At 41.7% G+C, this 18,600-nt stretch overlaps 1 protein-coding gene across 3 annotated transcripts; it reads right to left on the reverse strand.

Moving 5' to 3' along the window:
- Positions 1-7: 7 nt before the first annotated feature.
- mest lies at positions 8-15,144 on the reverse strand. 3 transcript variants are annotated; one of them, XM_034673351.1, is made up of 13 exons: positions 15,101-15,144; positions 14,848-14,907; positions 14,272-14,459; positions 13,051-13,130; positions 12,892-12,969; positions 12,669-12,805; positions 12,520-12,578; positions 12,175-12,215; positions 10,481-10,551; positions 10,285-10,386; positions 10,124-10,200; positions 6,798-6,861; positions 8-611 (listed from the first exon to the last, which is right to left on the reverse strand). In XM_034673351.1, the coding sequence occupies exons 3-13, from the start codon at positions 14,423-14,425 to the stop codon at positions 494-496; spliced, it is 981 nt and encodes a 326-aa protein (XP_034529242.1). In that variant the 5' UTR covers positions 14,426-14,459; positions 14,848-14,907; positions 15,101-15,144; the 3' UTR covers positions 8-493. The 3 variants fall into 3 exon arrangements, with proteins under 3 accessions (XP_034529242.1, XP_034529243.1, XP_034529241.1); XM_034673352.1 differs by lacking the exon at positions 15,101-15,144 and having other exon boundaries at positions 14,877-15,068; XM_034673350.1 differs by lacking the exon at positions 15,101-15,144 and having other exon boundaries at positions 14,848-15,065.
- Positions 15,145-18,600: the final 3,456 nt, after the last annotated feature.

Below are 18,600 nucleotides of genomic sequence, written 5' to 3' on the forward strand. Positions count from 1 at the left end.
TCACAACTTCTTCTTTTTTTTTACAAAACTAGTTTTATTTGAAGAAAAGTTGACATTAAGGTTTTCATTGACATCAAGAGAAATGTAGAAAATCATATCAAAAGTCATTCAGAGTGCAGCTGATTGCAGGACAAGACAGAACATGGAGGAGATCAACACACATTTAGGTTCAACAATCACACAAGTTGAAGTATCATGCTTCCTCTGAGGGTTCTTAAATCAACACTGCCTCCATCAGATCAGTTAGTTAGTAGCATTAAGTTAAATTAATGTCTTTAGCTCATACTTGAAGCCTTCAAATGTCAGTAATTGACATTTGAGCTGTTAATGCTGGTAAATTAGACGCTTGCTCGCGATTCAACCTCAAACTGACGCAGCTTCTCCAGCTGACATCATCAGGAAAAGGTCATCAATCACTCTGAAGTGTTTCAGAAGTGCCAAACAGCTCCTGAATTCATCCTTGAAAACAGGTGTTGCTGTTTGGTGTCCCCCTTCAGAAAGAGTGGATGAAGTTGAAATATGCGTTAAGGAAGCCAGTGGGATCTTCCAGCTGAGGGTAGTGACTGATGTGTTCGTCTAACACGGTGAATGTTGACCTCTGGACCAGCTTCCTGAGGGAACAAGAGGACATCTTTGAGATTAGATTTCATCAAAACATAAAAGACCTTACACACAAAGATAAAGTTCAAGGATGAGGTGTGGTGATTGTAGATCATGCTGGTAGTCTAGGGGAGAAAGACTGTCATTGATCTTTAACTGGTGGGTTCAAATCCAGCCAGGTACAATAATTAATTAGTTTTTAAATGAAATGAGAAGTTCAGCTGGAAACTTTGACTATCATCACAATACGGCCCCATGGTTTAGTGGAAATGTGACTGGAGCACTTCTCCAAAGGTTCCTGGTTCATATCCAGTCATGAACCATCCAAAGAGCATGTAAGAAAGAAGATACTGAAGAGCGAAAAGGGACTGACAGGGTTCCCACGCGTCCTGGAAAACCTGGAAAACAGTTGACCAGTTTTCCAGTACTGGGAAACACCTGGAAAATGCGAGAAAAAGTCAAATGTCCTGGAAAATAACATATAGTCCTGGAAAATGATTCCAACATGGCTGCATGCGACCTGACCCGATTAACAAAACACATCCCCATTCATTGAAAGTTGAGTGCACGCTGTGCTGGAAAAGACAGCAACACTGCGCAACTTTTTTCACATCTTTTCTCCTTCGATTCATAATCATGCATTCACAGAAAACGGGGGTATATTGTTTATGTTTTATGGTACATTAACCTTGTAGAGTGCTCTTTTGATTCAAAGAGTCTTATATTTAAGTTATAGTGTGGCCAGTGGAGTCGGGCAGAGAGCTTGGGGGTCTGTGCCTCACAACTTTCTCTGCAGGCTGAGACCTCAATTACCGTACTCTAGCTCAGTTGTTCTCAAAGTGGGGTCCTGGGGGTTGGGGTTAGGGTTAGGGTTAGGGTTGTGATTAGGGTTAGGGTTGTGATTAGGGTTAGGGTTAGAGTTGTGATTAGGGTTAATGTTAGGGTTGTGATTAGGGTTAGGGTTGTGATTAGGGTTAGGGTTGTGATTAGGGTTAGGGTTGTGATTAGGGTTAGGGTTGTGATTAGGATTAGGGTTGTGATTAGGATTAGGGTTGTGATTAGGGTTAGGGTTAGGGTTGTGATTAGGGTTAGGGTTGTGATTAGGGTTAGGGTTGTGATTAGGGTTAGGGTTAGGGTTGTGATTAGGGTTAGGGTTGTGATTAGGGTTAGGGTTAGGGCTGTGATTAGGGTTAGGGTTGTGATAAGGGTTAGTGTTAGGGTTGTGATTAGGGTTAGTGTTAGGGTTAGGGTTGTGATTAGGGTTAGGGTTAGGGTTGTGATTAGGGTTAGGGTTGTGATTAGGGTTAGGGTTAGGGTTGTGATTAGGGTTAGTGTTAGGGTTAGGGTTGTGATTAGGGTTAGGGTTGTGATAAGGGTTAGGGTTAGGGTTGTGATTAGGGTTAGGGTTGTGATTAGGGTTAGTGTTAGGGTTAGGGTTGTGATTAGGGTTAGAGTTAAGGTTGTGATTGGGTTAGGGTTAAGGTTAGGGTTGTGATTAGGGTTAGAGTTAGGGTTGTGATTAGGGTTGTGACTAGGGTTGTGATAAGGGTTGGGGTTGTGATTAGGGTTAGGGTTGGGATTAGGGTTAGGGTTGTGATTAGGGTTAGGGTTGTGATTAGGGTTAAGGTTAGGGTTGTGATTAGGGTTAGGGTTGATATTAGGGTTGTGACTAGGGTTGTGATAAGGGTTGGGGTTGTGATTAGGGTTAGGGTTGGGATTAGGGTTAGAGTTGTGATTAGGGTTAGGGTTAGGGTTGTGATTAGGGTTAAGGTTAGGGTTGTGATTAGGGTTAGAGTTAGGGTTGTGATTAGGGTTGTGATTAGGGTTAGAGTTAGGGTTGTGACTAGGGTTGTGATTAGGCTTGGGGTTGTGATTAGGGTTAGGGTTAGGGTTGTGATTAGGGTGAGGGTTAGGGTTGTGATTAGGGTTAGGGTTGTGATTAGGGTTAGGGTTGTGATTAGGGTTAGGGTTGTGATTAGGGTTAGGGTTAGGGTTGTGATTAGGGTTAGGGTTGTGATTAGGGTTAGGGTTAGGGCTGTGATTAGGGTTAGGGTTGTGATAAGGGCTAGGGTTAGAGTTGTGATTAGGGTTAGTGTTAGGGTTGTGATTAGGGTTAGTGTTAGGGTTAGGGTTGTGATTAGGGTTAGGGTTAGGGTTGTGATTAGGGTTAGGGTTGTGATTAGGGTTAGGGTTAGGGTTGTGATTAGGGTTAGGGTTGTGATTAGGGTTAGGGTTGTGATTAGGCTTGGGGTTGTGATTAGGGTTAGGGTTAGGGTTGTGATTAGGGTTAGGGTTGTGATTAGGGTTAGGGTTGTGATTAGGGTTAGGGTTGTGATTAGGGTTAGGGTTGTGATTAGGGTTAGGGTTAGGGTTGTGATTAGGGTTAGGGTTGTGATTAGGGTTAGGGTTAGGGCTGTGATTAGGGTTAGGGTTGTGATAAGGGTTAGGGTTAGAGTTGTGATTAGGGTTAGTGTTAGGATTAGGGTTGTGATTAGGGTTAGGGTTGTGATAAGGGTTAGGGTTAGGGTTGTGATTAGGGTTAGGGTTGTGATTAGGGTTAGTGTTAGGGTTAGGGTTGTGATTAGGGTTAGAGTTAGGGTTGTGATTAGGGTTAGGGTTAGGGTTGTGATTGGGTTAGGGTTAAGGTTAGGGTTGTGATTAGGGTTAGAGTTAGGGTTGTGATTAGGGTTGTGACTAGGGTTGTGATAAGGGTTGGGGTTGTGATTAGGGTTAGGGTTGTGATTAGGGTTAGGGTTGTGATTAGGGTTAGGGTTGTGATTAGGGTTAGGGTTAAGGTTAGGGTTGTGATTAGGGTTAGGGTTGATATAAGGGTTGTGACTAGGGTTGTGATAAGGGTTGGGGTTGTGATTAGGGTTAGGGTTAGGGTTGGGATTAGGGTTAGAGTTGTGATTAGGGTTAGGGTTAGGGTTGTGATTAGGGTTAAGGTTAGGGTTGTGATTAGGGTTAGAGTTAGGGTTGTGATTAGGGTTAGGGTTGTGATTAGGGTTGTGACTAGGGTTGTGATTAGGCTTGGGGTTGTGATTAGGGTTAGGGTTAGGGTTGTGATTAGGGTTAGGGTTAGGGTTGAGATTAGGGTTAGGGTTGTGATTAGGGTTAGTGTTAGGGTTGTGATTAGGGTGAGGGTTAGGGTTGTGATTAGGGTTAGGGATGTGATTAGGGTTGTGATTAGGGTTTTGATAAGGGTTGTGATTAGGGTTAGGGTTGTGATTAGGGTTAAGGTTGTGATTAGGGTTAGGGTTGTGATTAGGGTTGTGATAAGGGTTAGGGTTGTGATTGTGATTAGGGTTAGGGTTAGGGTTGTGATTAGGGTTAGGGTTAGGGTTGTGATTAGGGTTAGGGTTAGGGTTGTGATTAGGGTTAGGGTTAAGGTTAGGGTTGTGATTAGGGTTAGAGTTAGGGTTGTGATTAGGGTTAGGGTTGTGATAAGGGTTGGGGTTGTGATTAGGGTTAGGGCTGTGATTAGGGTTAGGGTTAGGGCTGTGATTAGGGTTAGGGTTAGGGTTGTGATTAGGGTTAGGGTTAGGATTAGGGTTGTGATTAGGGTTAGGGTTGAAATTAGGGTTAGAGTTAGGGTTTTGATTAGGGTTAGGGTTGTGATTAGGGTTAGGGTTGTGATTAGGGTTGTGATTAGGGTTAGGGTTAGGGTTGTGATTAGGGTTAGGGTTAGGGTTGTGATTAGGGTTAGGGTTGTGATTAGGGTTGTGATTAGGGTTGTGATTAGGGTTAGGGTTAGGGTTGTGGTTAGGGTTAGGGTTAGGGTTGTGATTAGGGTTAGGGTTAGGGTTGTGATTAGGGTTGTGATTAGGGTTGTGATTAGGGTTAGGGTTAGGGTTGTGATTAGGGTTAAGGTTGTGATTAGGGTTAGGGTTAGGGTTGTGATTAGGGTTAGGGTTGTGATTAGGGTTAGATATAGGGTTAGGGTTAGGGTTAGGGTTGTTATTAGGGTTAGGGTTAGGGTTGTGATTAGGGTTAGGGTTAAGGTTGTGATTAGGGTTAGGGTTGTGATTAGGGTTAGAGTTAGGGTTATGATTAGGGTTAGGGTTAGGGTTGTGATTAGGGTTGTGATTAGGGTTAGGGTTAGGGTTGTGATTAGGGTTAGGGTTAGGGTTGTGATTAGGGTTGTGATTAGGGTTGTGATTAGGGTTAGGGTTGTGATTAGGGTTAAGGTTGTGATTAGGGTTAGGGTTGTGATTAGGGTTAGAGTAAGGGTTATGATTAGGGTTAGGGTTGTGATTAGGGTTGTGATTAGGGTTGTGATTAGGGTTGTGATTAGGGTTGTGATTAGGGTTGTGATTAGGGTTAGGGTTGTGATTAGGGTTAAGGTTGTGATTAGGGTTAGGGTTGTGATTAGGGTTAGAGTTAGGGTTATGATTAGGGTTTGGGTTGTGATTAGGGTTAGGGTTGTGATTAGGGTTAGGGTTGTGATTAGGGTTAGGGTTAAGGTTGTGATTAGGGTTAGGGTTGTGATTAGGGTTAGGGTTGTGATTAGGGTTAAGGTTAGGATTGTGATTAGGGTTAGGGTTGTGATTAGGGTTGTGATTAGGGTTAGGGTTAGGGTTGTGATTAGGGTTAGGGTTAAGATTGTGATTAGGGTTGTGATTAGGGTTAGGGTTGTGATAAGGGTTAGGGTTGTGATTAGGGTTAGGGTTGTGATTAGGGTTGTGATTAGGGTTAGGGTTGTGATTAGGGTTATGGTTAGGGTTGTGATTAGGGTTAGGGTTGTGATTAGGGTTGTGATTAGGGTTGTGATTAGGGTTAGGGTTAGGGTTGTGGTTAGGGTTAGGGTTAGGGTTGTGATTAGGGTTAGGGTTAGGGTTGTGATTAGGGTTGTGATTAGGGTTGTGATTAGGGTTGTGATTAGGGTTAGGGTTGTGATTAGGGTTAAGGTTGTGATTAGGGTTAGGGTTAGGGTTGTGATTAGGGTTAGGGTTGTGATTAGGGTTAGGGTTAAGGTTGTGATTAGGGTTAGGGTTGTGATTAGGGTTAGGGTTAGGGTTGTGATTAGGGTTATGGTTAGGGTTGTGATTAGGGTTAGGGTTAAGGTTGTGATTAGGGTTAGGGTTGTGATTAGGGTTAGAGTTAGGGTTATGATTAGGGTTAGGGTTAGGGTTGTGATTAGGGTTGTGATTAGGGTTAGGGTTAGGGTTGTGATTAGGGTTAGGGTTAGGGTTGTGATTAGGGTTGTGATTAGGGTTGTGATTAGGGTTAGGGTTGTGATTAGGGTTAGGGTTAGGGTTGTGATTAGGGTTGTGATTAGGGTTGTGATTAGGGTTAGGGTTGTGATTAGGGTTAAGGTTGTGATTAGGGTTAGGGTTGTGATTAGGGTTAGAGTAAGGGTTATGATTAGGGTTAGGGTTGTGATTAGGGTTGTGATTAGGGTTGTGATTAGGGTTGTGATTAGGGTTGTGATTAGGGTTAGGGTTGTGATTAGGGTTAAGGTTGTGATTAGGGTTAGGGTTGTGATTAGGGTTAGAGTTAGGGTTATGATTAGGGTTAGGGTTGTGATTAGGGTTAGGGTTGTGATTAGGGTTAGGGTTGTGATTAGGGTTAGGGTTAAGGTTGTGATTAGGGTTAGGGTTGTGATTAGGGTTAGGGTTGTGATTAGGGTTAAGGTTAGGATTGTGATTAGGGTTAGGGTTGTGATTAGGGTTGTGATTAGGGTTAGGGTTAGGGTTGTGATTAGGGTTAGGGTTAAGATTGTGATTAGGGTTGTGATTAGGGTTAGGGTTGTGATAAGGGTTAGGGTTGTGATTAGGGTTAGGGTTATGATTAGGGTTAGGCTTGTGATTAGGGTTAGGGTTATGATTAGGGTTATGATTAGGGTTAGGGTCAGGGTAAGGGTTGTGATTAGGGTTAGGGTTGTATTTAGGGTTAGGGTAAGAGTTGTGATTAGGGTAAGGGTTGTGATTAGGGTTAGGGTTGTGATTAGGGTTAGGGTTGTGATTAGAGTTAGGGTTGTGATTAGGGTTAGGGTTAGGATTAAGGTTTTGAGTAGGGTTAGGGTTGTGATTTGGGTTAGGGTTAGGGTTAGGGTTATGATTAGGTTTTTAGGTTAGTTTTTTTTGCACATTCCCCTCGTTTGATTTTGACTACTGTGCTTTCAAAAGAGCTTTCAGGTGGTGGGTGTGTTTCAGAGAATCTGAACAGGGTTCAGGAATCAGAGGTGGGGCACTTACTGGTACAGACGGATGAACTGAGGGTGAGGGTTGACCGGGTCCAAGGGTCCGTAGATCATGTGCACTGAAAAACAAGCAGGGAGGGAGGAGGGTCAGAGAGGGGGGAAGATAGAGGGAGGAACACTGAGGAATCAAATAGAGGAGTGGTACAAAAGTTGATTTTTGAAACAAATTAATAAAAAGAAGACCAACTGATATATGTGCTAGAAAGGAGGCCTAAAGTAATATAAACATAAGAAGAACCAACACAGGATGTTGGACAAAGAATCAGTGATCAGCTGACTACAGAAACAAGTTCAAACACAACAGAAACACACTCATATTGTGAATCATAAGCCCAATGTTCAGTCTAATTTAAGCTCTTGTGATCTCCATCGACCACAGAGGGAACTAACTTTTGTCTTTAACTAATAAATGCTACACTGTTTCCAATAGCTGGCTGTAGCTATGTCTGAATGCTGTCTGGTGATAGGTCAGTTGTGCATATTGGATTCAAGATATTGTTTTCAATGAAATCGTTGGCCTTTGTCTGGTCAGATGTAGGACTGGGCGAATGTTTAAAAATTGATCGATATATTTAAACCTGTAACAACACCACCCAACCACTGAAAAGGGAGGGGGCACTAATGTGTCTAAAATGCTGGTTGCCACCCAACATTAGACAGAAGAAGAAAACAACGCATTGAACAGCCAATCATGTCCCAGGGTGAGGTGTAGGCGGGGCTTAAAGACGAAACGAGCGACACTGAAGAAAACTCAGAACCTACCAGCCCACATACTTTCAGGATGTGAGCAAGATATATTCTTTTGAGATCTGTCATTAGTCATAGGCAAGTCCTTTTACATGGATAAAGATATAGTTCTCCCATTACTAGTGCTGCAACGGATCACTGTTGATCCGTGATCCGTATGGATGCCTCTCCACAGTTCGGCACGGACGTGGTCCGTGGATCGGTCGATGAAAAAAGTTGCGCGTGTTCACGTGATGACCGCATGTTCAATCCACACTCACTCGTCAAGAGCAGCGGTAGTCATGGCAAGTGAAGGAGCAGAGGGACTTGAAAAACCTCCTGCATCTCTTAAGTCACAGGTATGGGAGCATTTTGGTTTCCCTGTGAAATACAGTGAATGCTGAATGTGCTTGAGCCACGTTATGAAATTCCGTTGCGCACCCACTAGACCAGAGGCAGTCAATATGCGGCCCGCTGACCACATCTGGCCGCCTATTTGTGGCCCCTGAACTGTTATTCCTTCACTCTGTGTTTTTGTGCGGTCACTGCGTGTTTACCGGGACTTGTCTCCATGTCAACGATACGCAGACAGGCTGTTACTGGGTCACTTAGAGTCCAATGCTGCGGGTGCAATTTTTAACTTTCACTGTTGTTTATGGAGCAGTTCACATATTGGCACTTTGCCAGCTGTAGGACCATAGAATGCACGAAAACCGTTTGTTCCAAGTTTGCAGCTCAAAGAAAAGTGGACAGTGAAAATCAGCAATTGAAAGAAGAGTGGAGTGAAACTTTTGAAGTTCCTCTGCTCCTTCACCTGCCATGCCATGAAATTCAGTGAATGAGGCAGGACTGGGCCCAAAGATAGGGTGCTTTGCACAAGCAGTAAATTTTGAGTTGAATGTTGTTTTTATTTAATGGGCAAAAGTTTACAGGTGTTTTACAAAATAAATGGAGGACAAAGTTATATTTGTCTTTTTTTTTTTTTGCTGATCTGAAAAATGATCCGACCCGTGACTCAAAACCGTGATACAATCCAAACCGTGAGTTTTTTGATTCGTTGCACCCCTAACCATTACTGATGTAAAAGGAATAATTTTAGGAGCTTTAAAATCTTGTTTGTTTACTTTTCATTTACTATTTGTATCATTAAAGCTCCTGTAAGGAATTTTGAACTTATTATGAAACATGCTGAAATAAATACTGATGTCTCTTTGTGAGCTACAAAATCAAACAAAACCGCAAGCTTGAAGATTGACTATTGTTATTCAGTTATCCTTAATGTTAGAAGAACTGCTGGGTGGTAGGTGTAAGACAAGGGAAGTGCTTACAGATAGTGGTGGGCGATACTGAAAAAGGTGTTATCACGATAACATTTTTCATATCACTTGATATCGATAATTTTCACGATAAATATCAAATCATTCTTTCATATCATTTTAAAGGCTGATTTTTTTCTCCTAAGTGAACGTTGAAGACATCAGATGGTTTGTTAGCTTGTATCTGGGATTTAGTAGTCTTATTTGTCTGGCATGTTTTCACTCACTTTGAGCTGGTAGGTTTTGTGCTTTCATCAGTGTCGCTGTAGCTTGTTTCAGCTGTGTTTACATTCCGCCCCAAACGTCTTTAAGCATGCCTACCTCTTACCCTGAGACATGATTGGGTGTTCCATGCTGACAGCTTCTTTTGTTTAATGTTGGGTGGGAACCAGCTTTTAAGGCGTACTAACGCCCCCTCCCTTTTCAGTGGTTGGGGGGGGGTGTAGTTACAGGCATAAATATATCAATCTTTTTTGGTACATTTGTTATACTTATATTGAGAAAAATAATATCACGATTACTATCGTTTTATCGCCCAGCCCTACTTCTGCCAAAGTGGGCTTTTTTTCTTTTAATTTTTTAAAGCGTGATGCATTTGACTGTTGAAAGAATTGATGATGAAATTTTATATTAAAAAACAATGTTTCATTGTAAGGGACAAAATCAGCTAAAAGATAAAAGGTATCTCTGTCCACAGGGGGCACCAAAATCGGCACAAACATAAACTTCCTAACAGGAGCTTTAAGTTTTCAATTTACATTTTTTTCTGCTTTACTTTCTTTGATCTTCTTTAAAGCCTTTTCAAAATAAATACTCTCTCTTTAGAATAAATACAAATAATTTTGTACTTCATCTTGCAAGAACAACAGCCAAAAGCCATTATCCATTGAGAACAATCGCTATGGAGAGATGCAACATTTGAAATCTCACATGATACCATATTACTTTTCTATCCACCCAATCCTTCAAAAAAATACATTTCAACTGATAAAATTGATGTAGCCCGTCTGCTGCCTGCTGTTTGTATTTCCCTTGTGGTGTGTGTCGGTAGAACACACACATCCCTATCCCCACCCCCCTCTCAAGCTCAGGATCACAGATGGACTACTAGGCTTCTCTTCACAGGCTAAGCAGCTTAGCATCAGCTGCCCTTCGCCTGAAGATGCTGGTTAAATACACCTTGAGGAAGTGTTGGGCCTCCAAAAAAAGAGACATTCCCCTCTGTGATTTATTTACACAATGATTGTGATCATGATGTTTGATGCAACTGTGAACTCACGTGGGACAAAGGTGGACGTAAGCACGCCGACCCATCTGTCTCTGTGTTTTAATCTCTGGTTGATGTACTGCAGAATACTGAGACAAAGGGAGAGGAGGACAAAATCAGAGAAGAGGTTAACAGCAACAAAGTTCATCAAACACACACAGACTCATATATACCTGTCCATAACTAAGTTGCCATCATTGTAGCGTAAACCAGTCCACATGTCCCAGAACTCAGTGTCTGTGGGCTGTGTGTACGGACCAAACACGTCTCCAATCCTGCCAATCAACGGAAAAAAACACAATGAATGAAAAAGAATATCAATGCCTTTACATTCTTGTACAATCTGGTGAAAAACTCTGCTTTTCTTACCCCTTCTGGAAGATTAGATAGTTGGTCAGTCGGGTCAGAACTGGAGCCAGAAAACTTGAGTCCTTTAGAAGCTTTGAAAGACAGAAGAAATGTCAAGAGTAAGTGTTTTTGCTATTCCAATAATACACGGTCAGCGTACATGGAAGCATGCATGTGTTCACTTGTTTGACGGAGGAATTTGAGAGCCAAACAGCTGCCCAAAAAACAGCCTCAAATCTTACATTAGCTTCACATCACATAAAAACAAGTAAGGGATAATGATTAGTTAGCAGGTGGTTATGGGAATTAGAATCCTGACAGGGTGAGCAAGACCCCCATCAAAGTGGAGGGATCTTGTCTCACCCTGCAGTTTGAACAACTAGTCTCTCTACAGTCAATAAAGCTTCTATGGCAGTGGGTTCCCGTTAGCCTACATGTGGGACAAATAAACATTAGGCGATTAGCCAGCCTATTTCTTATACTTCACATTAACCTGATCATTTCCATCAAGGTCATGTTGGTCAGGGGAACCGGACTTCTGCAGGAATATTTATGTTGACATGTCTTTACAGTTGAAACATCTTTAACCACTTAAAAATTTAGAATGGAAATTGAATCGAATTATTTTGCCATAGTGTCAACAGGCAGAAATGAAATATGCTGGATTCCTTTCTTCAGGTTGATTTGATATGATGTGTGATCAGGCTGTCTCTTGTTATTGAGAATAAATTACAGTTGTCTTGGGATTTTGAATGTAATAGAATTTAAAGTCCTTCTTCTGATCTACAAAGCTGTTAATCGGCAGGCACCTTCGTATCTGAAAGAGCTCATAGTGCCTTATTACCCTTCTATAACGCTATGCTCCCGGCAGCCTTGTCATACCTAAAGTTTCTAAAAGTAGTATGGGAGGTAGAGCCTTCAGTTATCAGGCCCCTCTCCTTTGGAATCATCTACCAATCAGGGTCCGGGAGGCAGACACCCTCTCTACTTTATTAAGATTAGGCTTAAAACTTTCCTTTTTGATAAAGCTTATAGTTAGAGCTGGCTCGGGCTTTGACCAGCCCTCAGTTATGCTGCTATAGACTTAAGGCTGATTTATACTTCTGCGTCTCCCCTACGCAGCAGGGGCTGACGTGGACATGAGCACGACGTACTTGTGCGTCGATGTGTCCGTGTCGCGCAGCAATTCTCCACCGAAACGCTTAGGGAAGTGCGATCTCTCTGATAGCCGGTCGCCTGCTTCCGGCCCCGCTACAATCTCTGTTTACTTTTCCACAGCGATTCAGAGCGTGTTATGTTAATCTACAGCTGATACATGTTGCTGCTTATCATACAGACATGATGACATGAAGAATAGAGAGGACGAGATGAAATACACGGCCGATGTGCGCCCGAGGAGCGGGGATCCCGGAAGTCCTGTGAATGCGGGAAATACAATGGCGCCGAGCGGACCAATCAAAGGGCATGCGGTCAACGTCGAATGTACAGGTAGTTATATTTTGGAGGAGGTGCACGTCAGCTACATGTGCAGGCCTCTGCATAGGTACAGGAGCTACGCGGACCTCTGTCATAGGCTACACCATTGATTCGACGCATAAGTATAAATCAGCCTTTAGACTGCCAGGGGTACCGGCACACTAGGATCCTACCTAGGACTCAAGAAAGGTCTATGGTTAGCAACTTTATTAATGAAAACCTTCACAGGGGCTACTTACTGTCTGCAGCAGCCGGGGGTGATGTGTTTCTGGGAACAATCCTGTTGGAAGTTAAAGCGTCAGAATGGATTAAGATTGAGACTTCAACAACAAAGCAATCATATATGGGTAATATTAACAACACATGTAAATAGTTCATAGTATCAATAAACTTCTATGATCAAAAATCAAAATCTGACATGTGAATTAACTTGTTTAACACTTTAAAGGGCAAAACACTCCAAAGATATCAGTAACGATTATATAAAAGAGATACAAATCTAATATCCTGGGGTTTGGTCTTGTGGTTTCTCCTCAGGGATTACAAGACTGTAAAAGTAAGAGAGTGCAGAAAGTGACATGTACCTCCATTGGACAGACACAGGCTATTGAAGGTCAGGTGACCTGTGCGGTTTTGGTGGCTCCTGAGGACAGAGAAAAAGGGATGATTAGTAGTTCATCATTTCCCTCTGACTTTGACCACCTTCACAAAAACACAGGAGCAAACCGGTTACCTGTAGAGCAGCTCCAGCGCCACAGTGTCCCCATAGTCGTGGGAAATCACATTCACTCGCTGGTTGATCAGACCCAAGTGAGCCACCAGAGCTTCCACCACACTGGCCTGCTCGAAGATGGAATACCTGTGGGGTCGCTGGGACGAGCAAAGACAGGAGGAGGTGACCAAAAACAGAGCAAAAAACATGACTTGACTTGTTTAAACTCGCATGCTTTACTCACAGGCTTTTCACTGAAGCCAAAACCAAGGAAGTCGAGTGCAACAACCCGATGGAAGCGCTGGGCGAGAGGCTCCCAGATCTAAATGCACGGGGGGGCAGTAAATTAGAGCAGCTTTTACAAGTAGATGTTTATTAACTACTGAGCATGTGTAGTGGTTACCTTGTTCCAGTCGAAGCTGGACGTGGGGAAGCCATGGAGCAGAATGACCACATCAGAGGTTCCCAGAGCTCCATAAGAATCTGGTTTAAGAGTAAATAATATTATACAGTGGTGGTCGAATGTGTGGTGAGCATATTGTAATTTGACAGATAACTATGGATAATGCAGGGTTGACGACATCTTTAAACAAAGCTAATATTTGATGTTCGGAAGTTACAGAGCAGTCAGCAAACGAGCTGACAGCCCAACAGTTAAAAACCACAACAACACTGACAATGCATGGATGTAATTTGTGGCTGTTGCAGTGGGTGAAGACACCTTCAAAGTAGAGGCTTACATTTTACGGGAATCCCACGGGTCACGGGATTCACGCCGGATTCACGCCGGATTGGAGTCAAATTTGTTATTAATCATGTGATTGGGACGGTACAGGATAAAAAAAGTTAACGGGAGCAGATGGGAACGGGAAGGTCTAGGGGGACTGTTGTTAAGTCTTACTTGTGAAAGCAAGAAGTTTTCTCAGTTAATTGTGTCTAAACTGTAAACATTAGCTCACAGTTTACACAACCTGCACCACCAGGTAACTTGGGAATCTCTCCTGCTCTCCAGTTTAGCTCTGAAGTTTCTCTTTTTTTCCTCCAGTGCATTAAATCACCTTTTCCTCACTAAACTCCGGCTCATAAAGGTGTCCATGTGTGTCCGCAGTGAACGGCATGACATTAAGTTAAGTTGTATTTTTATGACTTTCAAGCTGCAGACCTGAACAGCTGATCAGTGCGCTGCAGGCGGAGGAGCACGTCTGTTTTGTGTCCGCAAATATTGCAAAAATGAACAGGTTTTCTGATGTGAAGTGAAAGTGAAGTGCTGACAAAAATCACAAGTGGAGCGTACACCTAACCCGAGATTAGTGCTAGGGTCTTAGTTTCCCAAAACTCAGGTACAGTATGTGAATTGTGAAGGCAATGCCTTTATGCACTTTTGTTCGTTGAGGTATGTATTACCTAAAGAATAAAAGAAGAAAAACAATGGGAGCAGTACAGGAGCAGGAGTCATTCTGAGTGGGATGGGATGGGAGTGGGAGTCATTTTACCAGGAGTGGGACAGGACAGGATTTTTTTTTTTCACTCTGGCCTGGGACATGATTTTTTTTTCTGTGGGAGTGGGATGGGACAGGAGTGAAGATCCACTCCCGTGTCACCCTCTACTTCAGAACCCTGTTACCTCTGTAGAAGATCTCCCTGCCTCTGAACTCAAAGAACTCCCCGGCGCTGTGCCACTTCTGCAGGGCAGGTGACAGCTGAGGGGGCGGGATGTTTAGGTACACAGCCACCAGTGGGACGCAGATCAGACCCACGTGAATCCACCACTCTCTCATTTTCAGCTCAGCGGTGTGGATGTCTCATTCCTGACTGAAGAAGACAAGAGGAAGAATAATACCCATCAATGACACCTTCAGGTTCAGATCGGACAGGTGAGATAATGCATAGAGAGGAACAAGGCTAACTACATTACAGCCAGCTATATGATACACTGTTATACACCTGTGTTGGCCCTTTAGGGTAATAAGAGAACAAAACTAAGACGAAGAACACATTGACTGAAATATGAACACAACGTTACAGTCAGTTAGCTAAAACGTTACACTAACTGAGCTAATATGATTGATTTAATAGGAATACTGCAGAAGCGTCCGTGTTAAGACACTCAAACACGACAACATGCTTTGCTGCAGTTACAACACAATTGGTTTGATTGAATTTTATCAAGCTTTACTGTGTAGCAGACTACAATACTCACAGATATGCTTCAACCTATCACTAACAGACCTTCGCCCGGTGTTTAGGTTCCATTACATTCCTGTGGAGCGGAAAACAGTAACGGTCAGCAAAGAAGAAGAAAAACTGAAGACGTCTCACTCTCCTCCTGTTTTTTGTTCTCACAAGGTTCATCTTATTTGATTATTTGAACAAAGATGTCAGCTAAGGTTTGATGGAAATGCTCAAAGAACACTAGTAAGGATAACGGGGATCAAGGTAGTGGTTGTTGTTGCCTGTAATGAAAGAAAAGATGGAGTGATTCCTCTTAGTAATAAACAATCTTTGTATGAAGGAGCCGTAGAAGTGAAATCTACCGCCCTCTGCTGGCTGGGGTGTGTAATGACATAACCTTGAGTTAATTAATAAGCACACTGTAATGCTATGATATGGAGCTGAAAACATGTGTGTATATATATGTGTATATTTCAGCTCCACACACAAATATATATAAGTGATACATATAGTTATATATAAAAATATATATATATATATATCACTTAAAAGTTCTCATGTTGAAAATGAATTGCCAACTGTTGTCCATTTTAAGGCCCTAGGGAAAGTTCCCTTGGATTCTTAATTGGGACTATATTAAACAGAAATTGATATTATGTACATATTTATGTGAAGTACAAAAAATTTGTGTGTAAAGGTAAACTTAAGACTTACCTTTTTAATCTAGCTTTTAATGTGGAGTAATTTATTTTTAGCCCTGGACTGCATTATCATTTTTATTATTATTTTAATCATTATTATTATAATCATTGATTTAACATTTATTTATCGAATTTAATTATTTATTTATCTATTTGTTTCTTGTATTCAGCTGATCTTGTGAACACTACCTTATTTTTAACTATTCTTTGCACTATTACTTATTTAAAATATTTCACAGGATTGATTTTATTTTATTTTTAAGTATTTTATTTCTAATCATGCCTTTTATAATTTTACCCTTGCTGTTGTTTTCTGTCTATTTGTTATTCTGTGAAGCACTTTGGGCTGCATGTTTTTATGTATGAAAGGTGCTATATAAATAAAGTTGAGTTGAGTTGAGTAAGTACTTTGAATAACATTTAATAAAAAGTAATGGAACCATCTTTATCACACCCCCAGCAGTGGTAGTATTAAATAAATTGTATATATGTGCTTGTATATAAACATACAGTTTAAAGACCAACCAATGCTTTTTTCTTTACCTGGCAGATCTCTGCATAGAGTCAGTAACACCTGGTTCCTCCATCTCTGCCTGACCTATATTTAGTTTTTTTTTATAAATGTTAAAATAGTAACACTGACTTGGCCCAGATTTTATGAGCAACACAGTTTATGGGACATGTAGTATCTTAAGCATTTAAGCATTCTTTTCCAGGGTTGCTGCACACTTTTTGAAATTAAATCTATTTAGCAGTAATTAGGTAGTTATAGCAACAAGGAAAAACGTCCTTTCAACAGGCAGAAACCTCGAGCAGGCCCAGACTCATGTTAGACAGCCATCTGCCCCGACCAGGTTGGGGTTTGGAAAGAGGCATAGAGGAGATCAAGAGAGAGAGAGCAATGATAGTGGTGAGAAGCAGATAGGATCCTAGTGTGTCAGTGTGCTAGTTCCCCCGGTAGTCTAAGCCTATAGCAGCATAACTAAGAGCTGGTCCAAACCTGATACAGCTCTAACTATAAGCTTTATCAAAAAGGAAAGTTTTAAGCCTACTCTTAACATTAGAGAGGGTGTCTGCCTCCCATACCCTGACTGGTGGATGATTCCAAAGGAGAGGGGCCTGATAACTGAAGGTTCTAACTCCCATACTACTTTTAGAGACTTTAGGTACGACAAGCAGGCCTGCATAGTGTTCTAGAGGGGTAATATGGCACTATGAGCTCCTTAAGATATGAAGGTGCCTGACCATTACGAGCTTTGTAGGTCAGAAGAAGGATTTTAAATTATATTCTATTCAAAACCCCATGACAACTGTAATTAGTTCTCATAACAAGAGACAGCCTGATCACATTTCATATCACACAGGCATTTCATTTCGCAGTATTAAGCTAGTTACAGTGGCAAGGTTAAGAGGGATAGAGGGGAATGAGGGAGAGACAGTACGAGAGAGATTGAGAGAGAGAGAGATTATTATTCATATATTTTCTTTCTTCTATACAGCTCTGTTAGTTTAACATTGAATCTTATTATTCTGTAATTGTTTGTAATTTTGTGTTTTATTTCTTTTTAAGCTTTAGCAATGATTACGTATGTTTTCCATGCTAATAAGCCCTTTGAATTGAATTGATTGAGAGAGAGAGAGAGAGAGAGAGGAGAGAGAGAGAGAGGGAGAGAGAGAGAGAGAGAGAGAGAGAGAGAGAGAGAGAGAGAGAGAGATGATAGTGATGAGACAAGGAAAAGCTTTCTTTTAACAGGCAGAAACCTTGAGCTGAACCAGACTCATGTTAGACAGCCATCTGCCTCGACTGAGTTGGAGTTGGAAAGAGGGGTAGAGGAGATTGAGAGAGAGAGAGAGAGAGAGACAGAGAGAGAGAGAGAGAGAGAGAGAGAGAGAGAGAGAGAAAGATAGATAGAGAGCGATGATAGTGATGGGATGATAGCCTGTTAAAACTTCCTTTTAACAGGCAGAAACCACGAGCAGAACCAGACTCATGTTACAGTCATCTGCCTAAACCGAGTTGGGGTTTGAAAGAGGGATAGAGGAGAATTAGAAAGAGAGAGAGCCTGCCCTTCTTAAGCATTAAAAAAGATAAACATTCTAAACTTGATTCAGGTGATGAAGTTATAAATAGTTAAAATTAACTTTAACTGTACTGATGATGACTCTTATCATGAGCTTTAATCTAATGGCTTCAATGCAGATGTCCAAATCTCCAGAAAAAAACACCCTCTTGTGAAAACAATCATCTCCAGCATATTAGCTTGCTTTTAATGCAGACAGTAGCCTCCACATTTAAGTGCGTCCATGCATCCTCTACAGTGAATGAAAAACATGGCCCTGCAGTTAGGCTAAATACATTTTTATTTTTAAAAACCATACACATTACTCGACAAGTTTCAAATGTAAATCCAATCACGATATCCATTTAAAATGCTCAAGATAAACAGACATGAAGTACTTTTTATTTCCAAATGTTAAAAGATAAAAAAATAATAATCCATAAAACAGATGGAAAAACATTCATTCCCGTTACAGGAAGAAGCTACAGAACAAACTCCTCATGTGGATTCCGCTTGTCTTTCTTATTTCTCACTTTGCATGCGATCCTAGCTGCTTTTGTGTCATCTGTAAAACAAGAAGAACAGAACTTTTTCCCCTTTAAAGAACATCGTGATTCAACATCTCTACTTCCTCCCCGGCCTCCCCGCTCTGTGCACGGCCAGAAGGCTGCAGGAAGAATCTGCAGCCTGCTGCCCGAGTCCTCCTGTGTGTTCGACAAGCACCATCCCCAAATGCTGAATTAAGAGTGGAAATATACAAACTCAAAAGAGGCCTTGTTCTCTTTCACACCATTTGCACCCTGAGATGAAGATTCCAGAACAACACACATTTTGAGTGGCCAAAAACCCTCCCCGGTAGAACGTGATTGGTGTCAAATCATCCAAAATCGGTTTAGTACGATGAAAGGTATCATCAGTATCGTCATAAAATACAAAGGTACATTTTTCTTATCGTGATTTGTATCAAAATTCTTCTTCCCCAGAGGAACGCTATGAAATAAAGTACCCTGTGCAGATAGA

The sequence above is a fragment of the Notolabrus celidotus genome, chromosome 21, assembly GCF_009762535.1.
Source record: "Notolabrus celidotus isolate fNotCel1 chromosome 21, fNotCel1.pri, whole genome shotgun sequence".
In the NCBI taxonomy this organism is placed as follows: Eukaryota; Metazoa; Chordata; class Actinopteri; order Labriformes; family Labridae; genus Notolabrus; species Notolabrus celidotus.

What these genes read in the sequence shown, in the direction of transcription:
- mest (XM_034673351.1), bottom strand. Translation starts at nt 14,425, where the DNA reads ATGAGAGAGTGGTGGATTCACGTGGGTCTGATCTGCGTCCCACTGGTG. An exon ending in CCTGTGTCTGTCCAATGGAG is followed by an intron (nt 12,216 to 12,519) that starts GTACATGTCACT and finishes AACTTCCAACAG; the next exon opens with GATTGTTCCCAGAAACACAT. An exon ending in GGCAACTTAGTTATGGACAG is followed by an intron (nt 10,201 to 10,284) that starts GTATATATGAGT and finishes CCTTTGTCTCAG; the next exon opens with TATTCTGCAGTACATCAACC.